Source organism: Oncorhynchus mykiss, chromosome 15 (assembly GCF_013265735.2).
Source record: "Oncorhynchus mykiss isolate Arlee chromosome 15, USDA_OmykA_1.1, whole genome shotgun sequence".
Taxonomy (NCBI): Eukaryota; Metazoa; Chordata; class Actinopteri; order Salmoniformes; family Salmonidae; genus Oncorhynchus; species Oncorhynchus mykiss.
Window position 1 is genome coordinate 22,148,301 of NC_048579.1, and position 23,840 is coordinate 22,172,140.

A 23,840-nucleotide genomic window follows, 5' to 3' on the forward strand; every position below is an offset into this window, starting at 1 on the left:
ACTGTGTTCTTGGGGACCTTCAATGCTGCAGAAATGTTTTTGTACCCTTCCCCAGATCTGTGCAGCGACACAATCCTGTCTCGGAGCTCTTACGGACAATTCCTTCGACCTCATGGCTCTGTTTTTTCTCTGCACTGTCAACTGTGGGACCTTATATAGACAGGTGTATACCTTTCAAGATCATGTCCAATCAATTGAACTTACCACAGGTAGACTCAAATCAAGTTGTAGAAAAATCTCAAGGATGGTCAATGGAATCAGGATGGACCTGAGCTCAATTTCGAGTCTCATAGTCAAGGGTCTGAATACTTACGTAAATAAGGTATTTCGGAGTTTTATTTTTAATACATTTGCAGAAAATTCTACAAACCTGTTTTCGCTTAGTCATTATGGGGTATTGTGTGTAGATTGATTGATTGTTTTTGTTTTTTAATAATCCATTTTAGAATAAGGCTCTCGCGTAACAAAATGTGGAAAAAGTCAAGGGGTCTGAATACATTCTGAATGCACTGTATTGGACACCCACGTACTGTATAGATTATTCTCACGTCTACATATGCCATACATTAAGCATACATTCACAAGCCCCCTGGCTGAATGTATTAACCTACATCCCTGTTCTCGCATGTAGTCTATGTATAGGCCTAATACATGACATTCCAGTCCCTCTTTGCTGGTTGACAGCTACAGTGGGGCAAAAAAGTATTTAGTCAGCCACCAATTGTGCAAGTTCTCCCACTTAAAAAGATGAGAGAGGCCTGTAATTTTCATCATAGGTACACTTCAACTATGACAGACAAAATGAGAAAAAAAATCCAGAAAATCACATTGTAGGGTTTTTAATGAATTTATTTGCAAATTATGGTGGAAAATAAGTATTTGGTCACCTACAAACAAGCAAGATTTCTGGCTGTCACACACCTGTAACTTCTTCTTTAAGAGGCTCCTCTGTCCTCCACTCGTTACCTGTATTAATGGCACCTGTTTGAACTTGTTATCAGTTTAAAAGACACCTGTCCACAACCTCAAACAGTCACACTCCAAACTCCACTATGGCCAAGACCAAAGAGCTGTCAAAGGACACCAGAAACAAAATTGTAGACCTGCACCAGGCTGGGAAGACTGAATCTGCAATAGGTAAGCAGCTTGGTTTGAAGAAATCAACTGTGGGAGCAATTATTAGGAAATGGAAGACATACAAGACCACTGATAATCTCCCTCGATCTGGGGCTCCATGCAAGATCTCACCCCGTGGGGTCAAAATGATCACAAGAACGGTGAGCAAAAATCCCAGAACCACATGGGGGGACCTAGTGAATGACCTGCAGAGAGCTGGGACCAAAGCCTACCATCAGTAACACACTACGCCGCCAGGAACTCAAATCCTGCAGTGCCTGCGTCGAGCCATCCCGGATCCGGGATCGTGACTACAGCCTCAAGCCCATTACCATAACGCAACGTTAACTATTCATGAAAATCGCAAATGAAATGAAATCAATATGCAAGCTCTCAAGCTTAGCCTTTTGTTAACAACACTGTCATCTCAGATTTTCAAAATATGCTTCTCAACCATAGCAAAACAAGCATTTGTGTAACAGTATTGATAGCTAGCGTAGCATTTAGCATAGCATTTAGCGTTAGCATTCAGCAGGCAACATTTTCACAAAAACCAGAAAAGCATTCAAATAAAATCATTTACCTTTTAAGAACTTCAGATGTTTTCAATGAGGAGACTCTCAGTTAGATAGCAAATGTTCAGTTTTTCCTGAAAGATTATTTGTTTAGGACAAATCGCTCCGTTTTCTGCGTTACGTGTAGCTACGAAAAAAACCTGTATCCAGGATTGTGTAAATCTATCTATCTATATACTTTAAAAAATTAAGTCATTAAAACGCAAACTTTTTTCCAATTTAACTCCATAATATCGAAAGAAACATGGCAAACGATGTTTAGAATCAATCCTCAAGGTGTTTTTCACATATCTATCGATGATAAATCCTTCGTGGCAGTTGACTTTCTCTTCTGAAGAAATGGAACGCGCATGGACCTAGAGATTACGCAATAATTTCGACACAGGACACCGGGCGGACACCTGGTAAATGTAGTCTCTTATGGTCAATCTTCCAATGATATGCCTACAAATACGTCACAATGCTGCAGACACCTTGGAGAAACGACAGAAAGGGCAGGCTCATTCCTGGCGCATTCACAGCCATATAAGGAGACATTGGAACACAGCGCCTTCAGAATCTGGGGCATTTCCTGTATGAAACTTCATCTTGGTTTCGCCTGTAGCATTAGTTCTGGGGCACTCACAGATAATATCTTTGCAGTTTTGGAAACGTCAAAGTTTTTTCTTTCCAAAACTGTCAATTACATGCATAGTCGAGCATCTTTTCGTGACAAAATATCTTGTTTAAAACGGGAACGTTTTTTATCCAAAAATTAAAAGAGCGCCCCCTATCTCGAAGAAGTTAAGCCAGTACATGTCCAGGCCCGTCTGAAGTTTGCTAGAGAGCATTTGGATGATCCAGAGGAAGATTGGGAGAATGTCATATGGTCAGATGAAACCAAAATATAACTTTTTGGTAAAAACTCAACTCGTCGTGTTTGGAGGACAAAGAATGCTGAGTTGCATCCAAAGAACACCATACCTACTGTGAAGCATGGGGGTGGAAACATCATGCTTTGGGGCTGTTTTTCTGCAAAGGGACCAGGACGACTGATCCGTGTAAAGGAAAGAATGAATGGGGCCATGTATCGTGAGATTTTGAGTGAAAACCTCCTTCCATCAGCAAGGGCATTGAAGATGAAACGTGGCTGGGTCTTTCAGCATGACAATGATCCCAAACACAACGAAGGAGTGGCTTCGTAAGAAGCATTTCAAGGTCTTGGAGTGGCCTAGCCAGTCTCCAGATCTTAACCCCATAGAAAATCTTTGGAGGGAGTTGAAAGTCCGTGTTGCCCAGCAACAGCCCCAAAACATCACTGCTCTAGAGATCTGCATGGAGGAATGGGCCAAAATACCAGCAACAGTGTGTGAAAACCTTGTGAAGACTTACAGAAAACGTTTGACCTCTGTCATTGCCAACAAAGGGTATATAACAAAGTATTGAGAGAAACTTTTGTTATTGACCAAATACTTATTCTCCACCATAATTTGCAAATAAATTCATTAAAAATCCTACAATGTGATTTTCTGGATTTTTTTTCTTCTCATTTTGTCTGTCATAGTTGAAGTGTACCTATGATGAAAATTACAGCCCTCTCTCATCTTTTTAAGTGGGAGAACTTGCACAATTGGTGGCTGACTAAATACTTTTTTGTCCCACTGTATATGAAGGGGGAAGAAACAATAGCTGGTAGCTGGAACAAAGCAAAATATAATACTTTTTAACTAGGGACAAACTAACTGATAGCTTTTATAGAAGGTACTAATATTGTATTTCACACTGTTATCAACATGCTCATTAAGCACTAGCGCAGAGATAAGGGCAAGTCGAGATGAAAAATGGCGGAATCAAATGCCTTTCGTGTGTTCAGACTTGTTTAATTTGTTTTATGTTTATCCTTTCTGCAATGGCTTTGGTGATGACATAGGCTACCTAACTAAAGAAGAGGTGTATTACTCCCAGACAGTGGTGTAAATTACTTAAGTAAAAATACTTAAAGTACTAGTTAAGTAATTTTTTTGTGGTATCTGTACTTTACTATTCATATTTGAGAACTTTCATTTCACTACATTCCTAAAGAAAATTATGTACTTTCTACTCCATACATTTTCCCTGACACCCAAATGTACTTGTTACATTTTGAATGCTTAGAGGGACAGGAAAATTGTCAAATTCATACTCTTAAAGAAAAAATCTCTGGTCATCCCTACTGCATCTGATCTGGAGGATTCACTAAACACAAATGCTTCATTTGTAAATTAATTCTGAGTGTTGGAGTGTGCCCTTGGCTAACTGTAAATATATATATATTTTTAAGAAAATCATACTGTCTGGTTTGCTTAATATAAGGGATTTGAAATGTTGTATTCTTTTACTTTTGATATTTAAGTATATTTTAGCAATTACATTTACTTTTGATACTTAAGTATATTTAAAACCAAAGACTTAAGACTTATACTCAAGTAGTATTTTACTGGGTGACTTTCACTTTTACTTGAGTCGTTTTCTATTACTGTATCTTTACTTTTACTCAAGTATGACAATTGGGTAATTTTACCACCACTATTCCCAGATAATAGTCTGTCAAAGCACTCATCTGTGGAAATAACCTGACCCACAAGAAAGTTGAGCATGCTCCTTTTTGTCTAATTCAAAAAACTAAACAAAGTAACTTATTTTGGCTGAGAAATGCACAGAGGATGCAGAAGATAATAGGATTGCATTGTTCAGCAGAATCACGTGCCCCTGTCAATGAAAACAACAGTAAACATGTTGTCCCACACGAATGATGCAGCGCCCCCTTTGGACCAATTGAGATATCGCTTGTGACTAACACATGCCAGTTAATTACTATAGCTCCCGCCCTGGGAAAATTAGTGTAAATGCCGGATCTCTATGGTAAGGCCCATTATTCAACCAAGTTTCGTCAAAATCGGCCCAGTGCTGTCAGAGATATCGCGTGTGACTAAGGTACAAACGGAGGAACAGAGACAAATCCACATCCCCCTCCCCGATTTCATCGTGGGGGACAACTAAAGCCATTAATTAAGGGGAAGGGAGAGCGAGGGAAGGGATGGAGGCACACAGGGGTGTTTATAGATTTGTTTATGGTAGTATAATCTGTGTGCGTGCGCCAAATCAGTACACAGCAGAAACACCATCTGTTTCCTCAGAGGCTAGGACTCAAATTTGGTCCAGATCGGCACGAGACAGCTGCTTATTGCAGGACTGGTGGGCTGTCTCCCGTAGCCTCCCATAGCTCGTCAACCAGTAGGATTTCTGAATTTAAAAACCTCTCTCACCGACTACGAAAGCGGGATCCCGAACATGATGATGAGAGAAGATGCGAACTAATATCGTTGAGAGAGTAAAGTATTTTACATTCTTTTATCTGTATTCAATAACTGCTTTAATTTCCGAGAATTTTTAACGTTTTACAGGACTGAAATGTATGAGGAGAGCCTACCACAAAACTGCATTCATGTGTTAATGCTGAAATCATCCTGGATGCTTTGAAGGCTGCTACGACTGTGGTTCATCTATCCTCCTGCATCGATGAAGCGCTTGCAACGGCTGAAGACAAACGAAATTAATTGCATGGTCATTATTTGATATCAAAAATAGGTGAGCCTGCCGCGTTTTTATGTTCATTAATAGGCTATTTGTGTCGAATTGTGGGTTTGATTTTGTCCATTGAGAATGTACTTGCTGCAGTAACGGACAGTTATACAAAACCTTGTGACATTGTTATATTTAGGATAAAGTCATATGTAACCAAACGTGTGATCACGTTGCATTTGTTAAAGTAGGCCTAGGCTATGTATTCAGGCTTTCATATCTTACGTGTTTGTTTGTCATTAGCCAATATACATACTTCTCCGCCAGTTTTATAAATGCATTATAGAAGTCTAGCAAATTATTTGATAGTAAATTAACATGTTTTATATAAAGTAAACTTATAAACTTGCGCTGATTCAGATTAACTTAACTTTTTATTCAGGAACGGCCTTTTATTGCTATTTGAGTTCTGAAAATAAATTCGTTATCATAAACTAGCTATCCAAGGTGAATGGATAAGGCATAGCCACCATTAGTTTAGTAGCATCGATTTTCCACAGGTGTCTGGACTCCAAATGTAGCCTATTTCTTTTATATGAGAATACTTATCTCTTATATCACACTACAGAGGCCAATATTAAACTAGGCAGATCTATTCAGATTAGATTTCCTCATTTTGAAACGCGCTTTACTGTCTACCAACAGGGAGTCCGTATACATTTTGGCCTTGACGAGTTGCCGTTAAAATGGGAGACAACATGTCCAAAAGATTGAAATTAGTGTCGGCTACGGAAGCGGAGATGGAGGAAAGATCTTTTATCAACCCGTACCCCGACTGGGACCAAGGAGTCTTCACATCTTCCAATTCAGGAATGGACAGTGACTGCAACGAGCCTTTCGGCGAAAATGGAAAGGTAAGAGCCCCTTTGTTAACATTTATTTGCCATAAGTAGCTACTGTATCTGGCTAAATTGTAACGTAGCTGTTATGATTCACTTGCGCATGCCACAAGCGCATCTTTGACGTTCTGAAGAGCTCTAACTCAGACAAAGTGCAGTATTAGACAACTCTAGCCCCATTGTGACTGCTATTAGTCAGTAAACACCACATTACTCAGTAATAACAGTCACTCAGACCATTCCTGCACAGAGCCCACACTACTCTGACACATTATTAGCCTGAAGACCCAACGACGTTGAATTGCTTAGAATTCTATGTAGGGCAGAAATGAGCGTTTCGATAAGGAAAGTTTCCTCTCACGACCTCTACAAGCCAGAATGCTAAATAAAATATACTTTACAGGTTGTCTGTGTGGTTCGTCTTTTTGCAGGTATGAATGTGAGACAAAATATCCACAGAGTAGTGTTATCAACCAGACCTTCAGTATGCTGGTTTGTATGTCGTTTGCATTTCTGTTTTTTATTTTCAACAGGGATGCAATTCCAATCCCGGGTGACAAACCCTTGCACAATATGGTCGAGTCTAACAGCAAACACTTCCAGCTGATTGCGAGGAAACATGCTTAGGTCGACTACATTTGGCTATTGTTTACATATTTTGTGCATCACATGCAATTTGTCAACAGATTGAAAATACAAGTGACAGAACTCTTACCGGCGCCGCAAAAAGTCGGGTAAAAAATCTCCACCTCCTACCACCAAAAGGACCAGCAGTGTCCACAGCATTGTGGACACTGTAGAGTAAGTGTAAATATCATTTGATGTAACATTCTGCTTTGTAGCTAGAGACATTTGCATCTTTCCTACTGCAACTTTGTTAAGACTGATTTCCATGGAGCAACCATGGTAACAGTGTGACGGTTTGCCAATGGACAAGTGTGCTGAATCTTGTAATTTATGAGCTGTGACCTGGGTGTCACATAGTTCAGAGGTTCTGGTGCTGAAATTGGCGATCGGCTGTCATTGTTTTGTTGTGCAATAAGGGTGCTATGTTTACTTGTGCGCTGTGTTAATGGCACAACTTCCAGTTTCCACAGGCTCCTTTGGATGTCTTCATTTTACCTGTTCAATATGATAGATGGCCTCATGGTAGTGCCATCCCACTTCTCACACCAATGTAGCAAATCCCTGGTCCCGTGGAGGAAAGAGTGGTCTGGAGGAAAGGGCTTTTAGAGATGATCTGGACGATTAGCAAAGCTGGTGTAGGAGGTCTATGGCCTGTATACAGTGATGGATTGAATTGTGACATATTTAACTGCAGCTCCCCCTAGGAAAAGTAATTGCATCTAACTGCTAATGAGGCCTTTTGTGTGGATGTGTTTTGGCAGTGGGGTACAATTATGACTCAAGAAACTGTTGTAACGGCCGGCTCCGGACAGTATTGTGGCTAATCATTTAATGTCTTCTCAGCCTTTATACTCATTAGTATCGTGGCAAGGAAACAAAGCACAAAGCTCGTTTAACTTTTTAGAAAACAGCCCTAATGTTGGTAACAAAGTTAATTATGTTTCATACAGAGTCACATTTATTTATTTTCCAAGTTATAGCACACAATATTTTACATACAGCAGGTTTTTAAAGGACCAAAGAGTTTGATCTGCATCGTGTTTTCACTTTTGCCATGGAAGAAATATTGCGATACTGGTATCGTCACAGCCTTGAAATCTATGACATAATGGTCATAACACATCATGTAGTCATGTGACCTAGCCTTGGAGACAAATAATTTTGTCATGCAAGACTACAACTCGGTGGCCTTGTGGTTATGTGTCTGCCCTGAGATTGAAAGGTTGGAAGTTCGTTCCCCGATGCGGCAATGCTTGGCACTCGGGGGTGTACTTGTACATCAAGTTCCCTCAAGCTACAGAAACAGGAGAGTGCCTGCTCCTATAAGTTGTGCTGGCTCGCACAAGCCAAGGCTACTTACTTACAAGACAAAAATAGAGGAGACTGTAGGCCATTTGGTCTCCATCTTTTTGCTATTTTCATTAATACCCAGTGGTTTCCCAAGCCATTTTGTGTTGTGAGTTGTGACCCTCCCCCTAAAGCCTTTTAGAATTTCCCTCTGGCCCTCTCTGTCCAGCACAATGCTTCTTGTCACCTAGTCATAAGCATCCACAGCCTCAAACCTGCCTGTCTAATGACTTGGCCTTTAGGCTGCTGCTAGCTAGTCTGGAGCCCTGGACTGAATTGAGATCATTCACAAGTGTGACAGGAGATACCAGGGATAATGCCATGCTCAGCAGCTCATGCATTAGATTCATAGAGGTTGAGTCCTTACCTCTCAACCTTGATGCTGTTATGGGGATTGACAAATAGGTTCTGCACTTTGAGTGGATAGCCTGCCCTAATACACTTAGACCCGGCCTGACATCATATCTCTTTTCCTGCTCCTGAGAGGCTTGGCTACTGTAGTCTGGTCCTCAGGCCAAGATTTTGTTGGGTTACATCAATCAAACGGAGAGGGAAATATCAGGGGACACGGTAAAAGAGCCAGAGGGATCGTCAGTCACCTGTGCAGTTAAAATAAGTTATGTTCTTAACTTAATTCCTCAGTTGGTGTTGTGTGTTTACTCACTGTCAGCAACAGTACCTAGACCCCGGGGGAGAGAAAGGCAGAAGGCTCCATAAAATAACCCAATAAACCAGAATTACACTTCACCCCTCCTCTCTTTAGCTCTCTTAGGCGCTCTCTTTCTCTCACTCACTCACTCACTTGTCTGGCCCAGGGCTACCTGCAGAGTGGGTCGTGGTTTGGATGAGATTGAGGGGGCAACCAGGGAGCAATGAAAGTTCCCACACAGCCCTAGAGAAAGTAATTTTATATTGTAATTGAGGTGTTCAGGTCAAGGAACATTTGGTGCCAACATGGCTTGGATGAAAAATGTATTTCTATACGGAACAAAACTATAAACGCAACATGTAAAGTGTTGGTCCCATGTTTTATGAGCTGAAATAAAAGATCCAAGAAATGTTCCATTTGCACAAAATGTTTATTTCTCTCAATTGCACACATTTGTTTACATCCCTGTTAGTGAGAATTTCTCCCTTGCCAAGGTAATCCATCCACCTGACAGGTGTGGCACATCAAGAAGCTGATTAAACAGCATGATCATTATACAGGTGCATCTTGTGCTGGGGACAATAAAAGGCCACTCTAAAATGTGCAGTTTTGTCACACAACACAATGCCATAGATGTCTCAAGTTTTGACAGAGTGTGCGCATGCCGACTGCAGGAATGTCCTCCAGAGCTGTTGCCAGAGACTTTAATGTTAATTGCGCTACCATAATCCGCCGCCAATGTCGATTTAAAGAATTTGGCAATGCGTCCAACCCAGGACCTCCCCCGCCCTCACAACCCAGGACCTCCACATCCAGCTTCTTCAACTGTGTGATGGTCTGAGACCAGCCACCTGGACAGCTGATGAAACTGTGGGTTTGCACAACTGAAGAATTTCTGCACAAACTGTCAGAAACCGTCTCAGGGAAGCTTATCTGTGTGTTCATTGTCCTCACCAGGGTCTTGACCTGACTGCAGTTTGGTGTTGTAACCGACTTTAGTGGGCAAATGTTCTCCTTTTGAGGGTCACTGGAACGCTGGCGAATTATCCTCCTTTACGGATGAATCCCAGTTTCAACCGTACCGGGCAGATGGCAGACCGTATGTATGGCGTTGTGTGGGCGAGCGGTTTGCTGATGTCAACGCTGTGAACAGAGTGACTCATGGTGGCGGATATGGTATGGGCAGGCATAAATCCATTTGAATGCACAGAGATAGCGTGACGAGATCAACAGCCTAATCAACTCTGTGCGATGAAGGAGTGTTGAGCTGCATGAGGCAAAAGGTGGTCACAGCAGATACTGACTGGTTTTCTGATCCACACCTCTACTTTTTTTTAAGGTATCTGTGACAAACCGATGCATATCTGACAAACCGATGCATATCTGTATAGATAACCAGATTGCATTGCATAATCTATAGATTAGGGCCTAATTAATTTATGTACATTTCATTATATGAACTGTAACTCAGTAAAATCTTTAATTGTTGCATGTTGAGTTTTTATATTTTAGTTCAGTATACATTATAAACTGAGTCTGATCAATTCAGAAAGAGTAGCTACTAGTTTGTAATGTTAGGCTTTGCATTGAGAAAAGCTGCAGCTAGGAAGCAGGTCTGAAAGGAGGAAAGCACAAAGCAGGAGTTTGTGTGCTATAAAGTGGACGATCATCCAGCGGCCAAACGCGAAGCTCTTTAGCCGTGATTTATGACCTAACACCCTCTTACAGTCAATCTTTATTCTGGGCAACTTACCTGCCTCCTATAACTCTTTTGGAGAATTTGACAAAATAGGTTCTCCTCAGCTGTATTTTTCCATTCCCTCCATAAAGTAAACCGATTTGATCCTTCACCTCAAGTGTTTTCTGGGGATACAGTGCCTTCAGGAAAGTAAATCCCTTGACTTTTTCCAAATTGTATTACGTTTACAGCCTTATTCTAAAATTGATTAAATTGTTTTTTCTCCATCAAGATACCCCATAATGACAAAGCAAAAACTGTTTTTTTAATTTTTTTTTTACAAATTTTAGAAAATACTTTAAAAAAAAAACGGAAATCACATTTACATAAGTATTCAGACCCTTTATTCTGTACTTTGTTGAAGGACCTTTGGCAGCGACTACAGCCTTGAGTCTTCTTGGGTATGACTCTACAAGCTTGGCACACCTGTATTTGGGGAGTTTCTCCCATTCTTCTCTGCAGATCCTCTCAAGCTCTGTCAGGTTGGATGGGGAGTGTCGCTGCACAGCTATTTTCAAGTTTCTCCAGGAATGTTTGATTGGGTTCAAGTCTAGGCTCTGGCTGGGCCATTCAAGGACATTCAGAGACTTGTCCCGAAGCCACTCCTGCATTGTCTTTGCTGTGTGTTTAGATTCATTGTCTTGTTGGCAGATTAACCTTCACCCCAGTCTGATGAGGTCCTGAGCGCTCTGGAGACGGTTTTCATCAAGGATTTCTCTGTACTTTGCTTCGTTCACCTGTCCTCGTTCCTGATTAGTCTCCCAGTCCCTGCCACTGAAAAACATCCCCACCTCATGACGCTGCCACCACCATGTTTCACTGTAGGGATGTTGCCAGGTTTCCTCCGGATGTTTACGCTTGGCATTCAGACCAAAGATTTCAATCTTGGTTTCAACATACCAGAGAATTTTGTTTAGGCAAACTCCAAGCGGGCTGTCATGTGCCTTTTACTGAGGAGTGGCTTCCGTCTGGCCACTCTACCATAAAGGCCTGATTGGTGGAGTGCTGCAGAGATGGTTGTCCTTCTGGAAGGTTCTCCCATCTCCACAGAGGAACTCTAGAGCTCTGTCAGAGAGCCCATTGGGTTCTTGCTCACCTCCCTGAACAAGGCCCTTCTCTCCTGATTGCTCTGTTTGGCCAGGCGGCCAGCTCTAGGAAGAGTCTTGGTGGTTCCAAACTTCCATTTAAGAATGATGGAGGCCACTGTGTTCTTGGGGACCTTTTAATGCTGTAGACATTTTTTGGTACCCTTCCCCAGATCTGTGCCTCGACACAATCCTGTCTCGGAGCTCTGTGGACACTTCCTTTGACCTCATGGCTTGATTTTTGCTCTGACATGTCAACTGTGGGACCTTTTTATATAGACAGGTGTGTGCTTTTCAAGATCATGTCCAATCAATTGAATTTACCACAGGTGGACTCCAATGAAGTTGTAGAAACATGTCAAGGATGATCAATGGAAACATGATGCACCTGAGCTCAATTTCGAGTCTCCTAGCAAAGGGTCTGAATACTTATGTAAATAAGGTACCGTTGTTTTTAATTTTGCATACATTTGCAAAAATGACAACCTGTTTTTGCTTTGTCATGGGGTATTGTGTGTACATTGATGAGGAGAACTTTTAATACATTTTAGAATCAGGCTGTAGCGTGAACTATCCATTTTAACAACACATCAGCTCTCCGGCAGAATACACTGCATCATGCAATACAGTAGCACTTCTCACAGCCCCACCCTCTCTCTCCCTCCTATTGTTATGTTAAACAGTGAATGTTTGTTTCTCTGTTGAGCACTCCCTCTCCATGCCTGGCTGCAGTGGGAATTGTGAACTCCAGCACAATGTTCCTAGTGGTTAGTAGTCAGGCCCGCTGTGCTCCATAAGCCTATCCTTTCAGTAATATGAGCTGGTCCTTTAAATTGATCTCAATTGTTTGTTTTGCATTCCATAGGCCATGTACCCCCTTGTCCTACAGTGTATATTGTTGATTGGAAATTGGTCCCAAGAGAATGGACCGCATATCCATGATCAAACAAGGGGGTTGGCCTTACCCTTTTTTATGTGCAGAACGAATCATAAGGCCATGTTCAAGGCCTGCATTAGATCAGACAAATAGTACTCTTTGTGAATATGATTGGTTGTTGTCAAAATTAAATCCTCATAGATGAGTTTTTTGTTATCCCTGGATTAACCTTACATCAAGGTTGTGTGTCACTGTCCAAGATGCTTAAACACGGTAGCGCTGCCTTTAGCATTGCAGCACACACTTAACCCAGGCTTAGTTTAGCCTTCGTTGTGATTCTGTCCATGGTGCTAGCAGAATTAGGCTATATTATGTAGTCTTAGGCTACACATACAGGCAGGTTACTATTGTCTTGGTTGTATGTGGTATAGAATACAATAGCTAAGGGTGCTGATAGTTCTTGGCTGTGTCTGTGGTCTGTCTGGCTGTGCGTTAGGCGTGGGCGGTATACCGTGTGGGGTATTTGGAAAAAGCCACGGGATGGTTTTTCAATACCTTCAATATCGTCAACTATTACTTTGACGTTTTTCTATAAATGTGAATATTTGTAGCTACTTTTAAGTTATTACCTGCAGTGAACTTAGGAGATAAAGCAGATTGCGTTCTTCATTTTACCTGTCACATTTATTTTAAATCATGCAGTTTCCATAGTTCCCCAGAACAGTTGAGCCAGTCACGTGTTTGTTTGTAAATAGCACAATGGGAGAAAGTGAGCTGGTGAGTCCATAGTGTTCTATATCTATCGGCGAGTCTCTGTTGTGTGGTGCACATGAGGGGATGATGGCTTTCCGACTGAAGTCAGGGCTCTGGATGAGTTGCCATCTTTTCCTTGTGCTTCCTACTAGCATTTTTTTCCCCCTCCTCTGTTCTTCTCTCCTCCATGTACACATGCTGCTCTTCCTTCAGAAAAGCATGCTTCAACTTAGTTGATTTGCCCAATTTCTCTCGTTCACTTTCGCTTGTAAATGTCCGCACTCACCGAACATGACATTCGGTAGCTACTCGCTATGCTTGTTTAACTTTCTGAACTGGATTTGCCTGCCTTTGCAATTAGTTTTCCGTCAAGATAGAACTACCAAAGGAGTTGCAATCTACTGCAGAGAGAGCCTGCAGAGTTCTGTCATACTATCCAGGTCTGTGCCCAAACAGTTTGAGCTTCTACTTTTAAAAATCCACCTTTCCAGAAATAAGTCTCTCACTGTTGCTGCTTGTTAGACCCCCCTCAGCCCCCAGCTGTGCCCTGGGCACCATATGTGAATTGATTGCCCCCCATCTATCATCAGAGTTCATACTGTTAGGTGGCCTAAACTGGGATATGCTTAACACCCCGGCCGTCCTACATTCTAAACTAGATGCCCTCAATCTCACACAAATTATCAAGGAACCTACCAGCTACAACCCTAAATCCGTAAACATGGGCACCCTCATAGATTTCATCCTGACCAATTTGCCCTCTAAATACACCTCTGCATCACTGATCTCAGCAATCACTGCCTCATTGCCTGCGTCCGTAATGGGTCCGCGGTCAAATGACCACCCCTCATCACTGTCACGCTCCCTAAAACACTTCAGCAAGTAGGCCTTTCTAATCGACCTGGCCTGGGTATCCTGGAAGGACATTGACCTCATTCCGTCAGTAGAGGATGCCTAGTTGTTCTTTAAAAGTGCTTTTCTCACCATATTAAATAAGCATGCCCCGTTAAAATTTTGTAGAACTAAAACCGATGTAGCCCTTGGTTCACTCCAGACTTGACTGCCCTTGACCAGCATAAAACATCCTGTGGCATACTGAATTAGCATCAAATAGCCCCCACAAAACTTTTCAGGGAAGTCAAAAACCAATCTACACAGTCAGTTAGGAAAACAAAGGCTAGCTTTTTCAAACAAATTTGCATCCTGTAGCACTAATTCCAAAAAGTTCTGGGACACTGTAAAGTTCATGGTGAATAAGAGCACCTCCTCTTCCAGCAGCCCACTGCACTGAGGTTAGGAAACACTGTCACAACCGATACATCTACGATAATCGAGAATTTTATTAAGCATTTCTTCTATGGCTGGCCATGTTTTCCACTTGGCTACCCCTACCCCGGCCAACAGCTCTGCACCCCCGCAGCTACTTGCCCAAGCCCCCCGCTTCTCCTTCACCCAAATCCAGATCTTCTGAAAGAGCTACAAAATCTGGACCCCTACAAATCAGCTGGATTAGGCAATCTGCACCCTCTCTTTCTAAAATGATCTGCCAAAATTGTTGCAACCCCTATTACTAACCTGTTCAACCTCTCTTTCGTATCGTCTGAGATCCCTTAAAGATTGGAAAGCTGCCGTGGTCATCCCCCTCTTCAAAGGGGGAGACACTCTAGACCCAAACTGTTACAGACCTACAGTGAGGGGGAAAAGTATTTGATCCCCTGCTGATTTTGTACATTTGCCCACTGACAAAGAAATGATCAGTCTATAACTTTAATGGTAGGTTTATTTGAACAGTGAGAGACAGAATAACAACAAAAAAATCCAGAAAAACCCATGTCAAAAATGTTATGAATTGATTTGCATTGATGGGCAAACATACAAAATCAGCAGGGGATCAAATACTTTTTTCCCCATCACTGTATATCCATCCTGCCCTGCCTTTCTAAAGTCTTCGAAACCAAGTTAACAAACAGATCACCGACCATTTACAATCCCACTGTACCTTCTCCACTATGCAATCTGGTTTTCGAGCTGGTCATGGGTGCACATCAGCCACGCTCAAGGTCCTAAACGATATCATAACCACCATTGACAAAAGACAGTACTGTGCAGCAGTCTTCATCAACCTGGCCAAGGCTTTCGACGCTGTCAATCAAGGTATTCTTATCGGGAGACTCAATAGCCTTGGTTTCTCAAATGACTGCCTCGCCTGGTTCACCAACTACTTCTCTGATAGAGTTCAGTGTGTCAAATCGGAGGGCCTGTTGTCCGGACCTCTGGCAGTCTCTATGGAGTTGCCACAGGGTTCAATTCTCCGGCCGACTTTTCTCTGTAAATATCAACGATGTCACTCTTGCTGCTGGTGATTCTCTGATCCACCTCCACGCAGACGACATCATTCTGTATACATCTGGCCCTTCTTTAGACACTGTGTTAACTAACCTCCAAACGATCTTCAATGCCATACAACACTCCTTCGGTGTCCTCCAACTGCTCTTAAATGCTAGTAAAACTAAATTCATGCTCTTCAACCGATTGCTGCCCGCACCCGCTCGCCCGACAAGCATCACCACTCTGGACGGTTCTGACTACAAATACCTACAGTTGAAGTCGGAAGTTTACATACACCTTAGCCAAATACATTTAAACTCAGTTTTTCCCAATCCCTGACATTTAATCCAAGTAAAAATTCCCTGATTTAGATCAGTTAGGATAACCATTTTATTTGAAGAATGTGAAATGTCAGAATAATAGTTGAGTGATTTATTTCAGCTTGTATTTCTCTCATCCATCTCATCCATTCCTCCTGACAGAGCTGGTGTAAATGAGTCAGGTTTGTAGGCCTCCTTGCTCATACACGCTTTTTCAGTTCTGCCCATACATTTTCTATAGGATTGAGGCTTTGTGACGGCCACTCCCAATACCTTGACTTTGTCCTTAAGCCATTTTGCCACAACTTTGGAAGTATGCTTCCAAGCTTTAACTTCCTGACTGATGTCTTGAGATGTTGCTTCAATATATCCACATAATTTCCCTTCCTCATGATGCCATCTATTTTGTGAAATGCACCAGTCCCTTCTGCAGCAAAGCACCCCCACAACATGATGCTGCCACCCCCCCCCCCCCCATGCTTCACGGTTGGGATGGTGTTCTTCGGCTTGCAAGCCTCCCCATTTTTCCTCCAAACACAACGATGGTCATCATGGCCAAACAGTTCTATTTTTGTTTCATCAGACCAGACGACATTCTCCAAAAAGTACACTCTTTGTCCCCATGCGCAGTCTGGCTTTTTTATGGTGGTTTTGGAGCAGTGGCTTCTTCCTTGCTGAGCAGCCTTTCATTTTATGTCAATATAGGACTCGTTTTACTGTGGATAAAGACATTTTGTACCAGTTTTCTCCAGCATTTTCATAATGTCCTTTGCTGTTGTTCTGGGATAGATTTGCACTTTTCGCACCAAATAATGTTAATCTATAGGAGACAGAAAGCGTCTCCTTCCTGAGTGGTATGACGGCTACGTGGTCCCATGGTGTTTATACTTGCGTACTATTATTTTTACAGATGAACGTGGTCCCTTCAGGCATTTGTAAATTGCTCCCACGGATGAGCCAGACTTGCAGAGGTCTACAAGGTTTTTTCCTGAGGTCTTGGCTGATTTCTTTTGATTTTCCCATGATGTCAAGCAAAGAGGCACTGGGTTTGAAGGTAGGCCTTGAAATACATCCACAGGTACACCTCCAATTGACTCAAATGATGTCAGTTAGCCTATCAGAAGCTTCTAAAGACATTACATAATTTTCTGGAATTTTCCAAGCCGGTTAAAGGCACAGTCAACTTAGTGTATGTACATTTCTAACCCACTGGTATTGTGATACAGTGAAATAATCTGTCTGCAAACAATTGTTGGAAAATTTACTTGTGTCATGCACAAAGTAGATGTCCTAACCGACTTGCCAAACTATGGTTTGTTAACAAGAAATTTGTGTAGTGGTTGAAAAGAGTTTTAACATCTCTGGGATAAAAGCCAGAGAAAATGCAGAGTGCCAAATTCAAATAAATTACTATAAAATCATACTTTCATGAAATCACACATGCAAGATAAAAAATTAAAGCTACACTTATTGTGAATCCAGCCAACATGTCAGATTTCAAAAATGCTTTTCGGCGAAAGCAAACGATGCTATTATCTTAGGATAGCGCCATAAACAAAGAGAAGCATATTTCAACCCTGCAGGCGCGACACAAAACGCAGGAATAAAAATATAATTAATGCCTTACCTTTGACGAGCTTCTTTTGTCGGCACTCCAATATGTCCCATAAACATCACAAATGGTCTTTTTGTTCGATTAATTCCGTCAATATATATCCAAAATGTCCATTTATTTGGCGCGTTTGATCCAGAAAAACACCGGTTCCAACTTCCGCAACGTGACTACAATATATCTCAAAAGTTACCTGTAAACTTTGCCAAAACATTTCAAACTACTTTTGTAATACAACTTTAGGTATTTTTTTACGTAAATAATCGATCAAATTGAAGACGGGATGATCTGTGTTCAATACAGGAGGAAAACAAATTGTAGCTAGCTTTCTGGTCACTCGCCACTATCTAAAAGTACACTTCAAGTTACCCTCATTCAAGATGGCTGTACTTCTACATTACACAAAGGAAAAACCTCAACCAATTTCTAAAGACTGTTGACATCTAGTGGACGCGATAGGAACTGCAAGAAGGTCCCTTAGAAATCTGGATTCCCATTGAAAAGAGAGTGACCTCAAAAAGAACATCTAAATGGTTTGTCCTCAGGGTTTCGCCTGCTAAATAAGTTATGTTACACTCACAGACATGATTCAAATAGTTTTAGAAATTCCAGTGTTTTCTATCCAAATCTACTAATAATTTGCATATCTTATCTTCTGGGGATGAGTAGCAGGCAGTTGAATTTGGGCATACATTTCATCCGGATGTGAAAATACTGCCCCCTGTCACCAAGAAGTTAATGACTCCAACCTAAGTGTATGTAAACTTTTGACTTCAACTGTAGGTGTCTGTTTAGACTGTAAACTCTCCTTCCAGACTCACAACCCCCAATCCAAAACTAAATCTAGAAACGGCTTCCTATTTCACACCTACGCCTCCTTCACTCATGTTGCCAAACATACCCTCGTAAAACTGACTATCCTACCAATCCTTGACTTCGGCGCTGTCCTTTTCAAAATAGCCTCCAACACTCTACTCAGCAAACTGGATGTAGTCGATCGCAGTGCCATCCGTTTTGTCACCAAAGCCCCATATAGTACCCACCACTGTGACCTTTATGCTCTCGTTGGCTGGTCCTTGCTGCATTATCGTTGCCAAACACGCTGGCTCCAGGTCATCTATAAGTCTTTACTAGGTAAAGCCCCGCCTTATCTCCGCTCACTGGTCACCATAGCAACACCTACCCATAGCACACTCTCTAGCAGTTATATTTCACTTGTCATCCCCCAAAGCCTACCCCTCCTTTGGCTGCCTTTCCTCCTAGTTTTCTGCTGCCAATGACTGGAACGAATTGCAAAAATCACTGAAGCTGGAGACTTCTATCTCCCTCACTAACTTTAAGCATCAGCTGTCAGAGCAGCTTACCGATTACTGCACCTGTACACATCCCATCTGTAAATAGCCCACCCAACTACCTCATCCCCATATTGATATATATATATTTATTTGCTCTCTTGCACCCCAGTATCTCTACTTGCACATCTATCACTCCAGTGTTAATGCTAAATTGTATTTATTTCACCACTATGGCCTATTTATTGCTTTACCTCCCTAATTTTACTACAACTGCACACACTGTATATTGATTTTTCCATTGTGTTATTGGCTGTACGTTTGTTTATCCCATGTGTAACTCTGTGTTTTTGTCGCACTGCTTTGCTTTATCTTGGCCAGGTCGCAGTTGTAAATGATAACTTGTTCTCAACTGGCCTACAAACTTAAATGTATTATTATTAAAAAAATATTTTTAGCATTTAGCTTAAAGCGTCTATGTGATATCACTTAGTTTGTGCTAATCTTGTTAGCATTCTGGTAATAGAGGCCCAATGAGCTTTTCTTGCGTTTATGGCGCCACCTTGTGTGCTTTGACTGTCATACCTTAAATCCTGATATGAGAGAAGGACGGTATGAAAATCTGGATAACTCCCAAGCCTACTGTGTGTGTCTGTCCATTTCTGTCCTCCTGGCTCCTGGGGCTTCTTCAAGGCCTCACCCTCATCCATCTGGCTCTCCACTATATCCTCTCAGAGATGGAACCATCTTTCACACAGACATGTCTGCTTCTAGAACCAACCCTTTTCCTGCTTCCCCATCTTCTCAAGCTCTGTTGATATCACAGTTTGACTTAGTCGTTGATGTTGTGGCAGCAGTGGCCTCCAGCCATTTTGATTGAGGTAGTATTGACACTTGCTTGATGTTTTGTTTTCTCTGCTTCAGTTCATACAGGATTCCCTTCATTCAGAAGTTTAGACCTGGATATCGCTCTTATATATATCTATTCATCAGTGTTGGGGTTTGGTGCCTCAGGCTCTAAGCTTCTCCCTTTCTTTCACCTCAATATTGACGCTTTATGGTTATTTTTATACTGTAAATCCATTCAAATAATGTTGTCAACTCATCATTTGACATCTAAAACAATGAACAGTAACATAATAAGCTTGGTTAAGAGAAAAGCTATTTATTACAGTGTCTTGCACAAAGCCAAGCATGTCAAAGTGACGGCCTATTTGAGGCGTTCGTTAGCATAATACTGATGTTGTTCATGGCCTTGAGTCAAATCTAGCAGACACGCTCTAAATAAACACAAGATAAAGAGTAAAGCTTGACTGATCCTGATTCATCAGAATAAACAGATTTTATAGGGGCTTAGACTAGGCTATACGCTAAGCCCAAATTAAATCAATGAAGGCTGAATATGGAGGGAAAGGCAGGATGGCCTACATTGGGTGAAGACTCCTGTGAAATTTAAATGGTAGTTTATTTTGCAAGAGGCAGGCTATTTCACAACAGGATTAGTCCATAATGTTGCATGATCGGTGGTTAGGCTATTAGCTGGCCAAAAGTAGGCTACATGAAAAGTGCAATACTGTTAATTACAGTTGTGCTGGTCAATGTTAAATTAAAATCTCCCAGTGCCTTCAGAAGCGTTCATACCCATTTACTTATTCCACATTTTGTTTTGTTACAGCCTAAATTCAAGATGTATTAAATAGATTTTTTCCCCTCACAAATCTACACACAATACCCCATAATGACAAAGTGAAAACATGTTTTTAGAAATTTTAGCAAATGTATTAAATACAGAACATGTATTTGGAATAGATGGCCAGCAGCATACCAGCCTGCATCCCACTGCTGGCTTTCCTCTGGCTTTCCTCTGAAGCAATGAAGGTGTTGGTCCTGGTCGGTCCCTGGATAAGAGACCAGATGCTACTGGAAGTGGTGTTGGAGGGCCAGTAGGAAGTACTCTTTCCTCTGGTCTAAAGAAAATATCCCAATGCCCCAGGGCAGTGGTTGCGGATGTTGTCAAATCAAAGTGTATTTGTCACGTGCGCTGCATACAACAGGTGTTACAGTGAAATGCTTACTTACAGGCTCTAACCAATAGTGCAAAAAAGGTGTTAGGAGAACAATAGGTAATTTAAAGAAATAAAACAGGCAATATACAGTAGCGATGCTACATACAGACACCGGTTAGTCAGGCTGATTGAGGTAGTATGTACATGAATGTATAGTTAGTGACTATGCATATATGATAAACAGAGTAGCAGCAGCGTAAAAGAGGGGTTGGGGATAGAGGTCGACCGGTTATGATTTTTCAACACCGATATCGATTATTGGAGGACAAAAACCCCCACTTATTTTAACTTAATATAATGCATCAATAAAATCAATTTAGTTTCAAATAAAGAATGAAATGTTCGATTTGGTTTAAATAATGCAAAAAGAGCGTTGGAGAAGAAAGTGAAAGTGCAATATGTGCCATGTTAAAAAGCTAATGTTTAAGTTCCTTGCTCAGAACATATGAAAGCTGGTGGTTCCTTTTAACTTGAGTCTTCAATATTCCCAGGTAAGAAGTTTTAGGTTGTAGTTATTATAGGACTATTTCTCTCTAAAAAAAAATGTATTTCATATACCTTTGACTATTGGATGTTCTAATAGGTATTTTAGTATTGTCAGCCTAATCTCGGGAGTTGATAGGCTAGAAGTCATAAACGGCGCAATGCTTGAAGCACAGCAAAGAGCTGCTGGCAAATGCCAGGCGGCCCAAACTGCTGCATATACCCTGACTCTGCTTGCACTGAACGAAAGAGAAGTGACAATTTCCCTAGTTAAAAGAAATTCATATTAGCAGGCAATATGAACTAAATATGCAGGTTTAAAAAATATATACTTGTGTATTGATTTTAAAGAAAGGCATTGATGTTTATGGTCAGGTACATTGGTGCAACGACGGTGCTTTTTTTCGTGAATGTGCTTGTTAAATCATCACCCGCTTGGTGAAGTAAGCTGTGATTCGATGATAAATTAACATGCACTGCATTGATTATATGCAACGCAGGACAAGCTAGATAAACTAGTAATATCATCAACCATGTGTAGTTAACTAGTGATTATGTTAAGATTGATTGTTTTTTATAAGATAAGTTTAATGCTAGCTAGCACCTTACCATGGCTCTTTGCCATTTGCCATTTGGCAATCTTATCATTGATGAGAATGTCTCAGATGACAACCGAACTGACATCATATTCATTAAGTACCACCGCATATGTTCAATTGGTCGGATTACCAGAATATAGTTAATTTCCCCCACACCTTCTGATGTTCCCAAAGTCTCTATGTTGACCAAGGGGTTTTCAAATAGTAGGGTAGAGAGAGGAAAAAGGGGGGAAGAGGTATTTATGACTGTCATAAACCTACCCCCAGGCCAACGTCATGACACCAGCGACTGATGTGGTGTACTCCTCAATGCCATCGGAAGAATCCTGGAACGTGTTCCAGTCTGTGATAGCAAAACAGTCCTGTAGTTTAGCATCTGCTTCATCTGACCACTTTTTTTATAGCCTGAGTCACGGGTGCTTCCTGCTTTAATTTTTGCTTGTAAGCAGGAATCAGGAGAATAGAGTTGTGGTCAGATTTACCAAACGGAGGGCAAGGGAGAGCTTTGTATGCGTCTCTGTGTGTGGAGTGCAGGTGATCTAGAAATGTATTTTGCCTCTGGTTGCACATTTAACATGTTGATAGAAATTTGGTAAAACTGATTTAAGTTCCCCTGCATTAAAGTCTCCGGCCACTAGGAGCACCGCCTCTGGGTGAGTGGTTTCCTATTTTATTATACAGCTGACTGAGTGCGGTCTTAGTGCCAGCATCTGTCTGTGGTGGTAATTAAACAGCCACGAAAAGTATAGCTGAGAACTCTCTAGGCAAGTGGTGTGGCCTGCAATTTATCACAAAATACTATACTTCAGGCGAGCAAAATCTAGAGACTTCCTTAGATTTTGTGCACCAGCTGTTGTTTACAAATATGCACAGACCCCCCTCGTGCTGTTCTATCTTGCCAGTGCAGCGTGTATCCCGCTAGCTGAATATCCAAGTCGTCATTCAGCCACGTTTCCGTGAAACATAGGATATTACAGTTTTTGACATCCCGTTGGTAGGATATTCCTGATCGTACCTCGTCTAATTTATTGTCCAATGATTGCACGTTGGCGAGTAGTATTGACGGTAACGGCAGCTTTCCCAGTCGCCTTCTCCGGGTCCTGACCAGGCATCTGACTCTTTGTCCTCTGTACCTGCGTCGCTTCCTCTTGCAAATAACAGGGATGTCGGCCCTGTGGAGTGTTTGGAGAATGTCTTGTGCATCGTCCTTGTTGTAGAAAAAATCTTAGTCTAATCCGAGGTGAGTGATAGCTGTCCTGATATCCAGAAGCTCTTTGTCTAATCCGAGGTGAGTGATCGCTGTCCTGATATCCAGAAGCTCTTTGTCTAATCCGAGGTGAGTGATCGCTGTCCTGATATCCAGAAGCTCTTTTTTTGCTGTGAGATACGGTTGCAGAAACATTATGTACAAAATAAGTTGCCAATAATGCGAACCCCAGCCACATAATAGCACAATTGGTTGGGCACCGTAAAACTGCTGCCATTTCTTACGGCGCCATTTTAGTCCCTGTGTCCTGTGTAGAGTGCCGTATTTCGGATGGGACGTTAAACAAGTATCCTGACTCTCTGTGGTCACTAAAGATCCAATGGCACTTATTGTAAGAGTAGGGATGTTAACCCTGGTGTCCTGGCTAAATTCCTAATCTGGCCCTCATACCATCATCGCCACCTAATCATGCCCAGCTTCCTACTGGCTTATTCATCCCCTCTCCTCTGTACCTATTCTCCAGGTCGTTGCTGTAAGTGAGAATGTGTTCTCAGTCACATTTTAATTGGTCATTTTTTTTATAAAGATGTCTGTTTGGGCCAAATTTAAGGCCAGTCCAGATTGGACCAAATCTGAACCAGATGTGGATGAGATTCCCTAAAAACACGCCACTTCAATGCAGCTATGACCTTTTCGTAGCGGGTTAGGAGATCTTACGCAGCATGTC

At 41.7% G+C, this 23,840-nt stretch overlaps 1 protein-coding gene across 3 annotated transcripts in view; it reads left to right on the top strand.

Moving 5' to 3' along the window:
- Nucleotides 1-4,529: 4,529 nt before the first annotated feature.
- The window catches only part of lancl2 (LanC lantibiotic synthetase component C-like 2 (bacterial)), a 62,621-nt gene continuing 43,310 nt past the window's right edge, over nucleotides 4,530-23,840 (top strand). The window contains exons 1-3 of one of the 3 annotated variants that reach the window (XM_036944068.1): nucleotides 4,530-4,643; nucleotides 5,114-5,297; nucleotides 5,937-6,145. In XM_036944068.1, coding sequence (XP_036799963.1) covers nucleotides 5,978-6,145 — 168 coding nt within the window. In that variant the 5' untranslated portion in view covers nucleotides 4,530-4,643; nucleotides 5,114-5,297; nucleotides 5,937-5,977. Of the gene's footprint in view, nucleotides 4,644-4,734; nucleotides 5,298-5,936; nucleotides 6,146-23,840 lie in introns of those variants that run through there. The other 2 variants (XM_036944069.1, XM_036944067.1) reach the window with 2 other exon arrangements.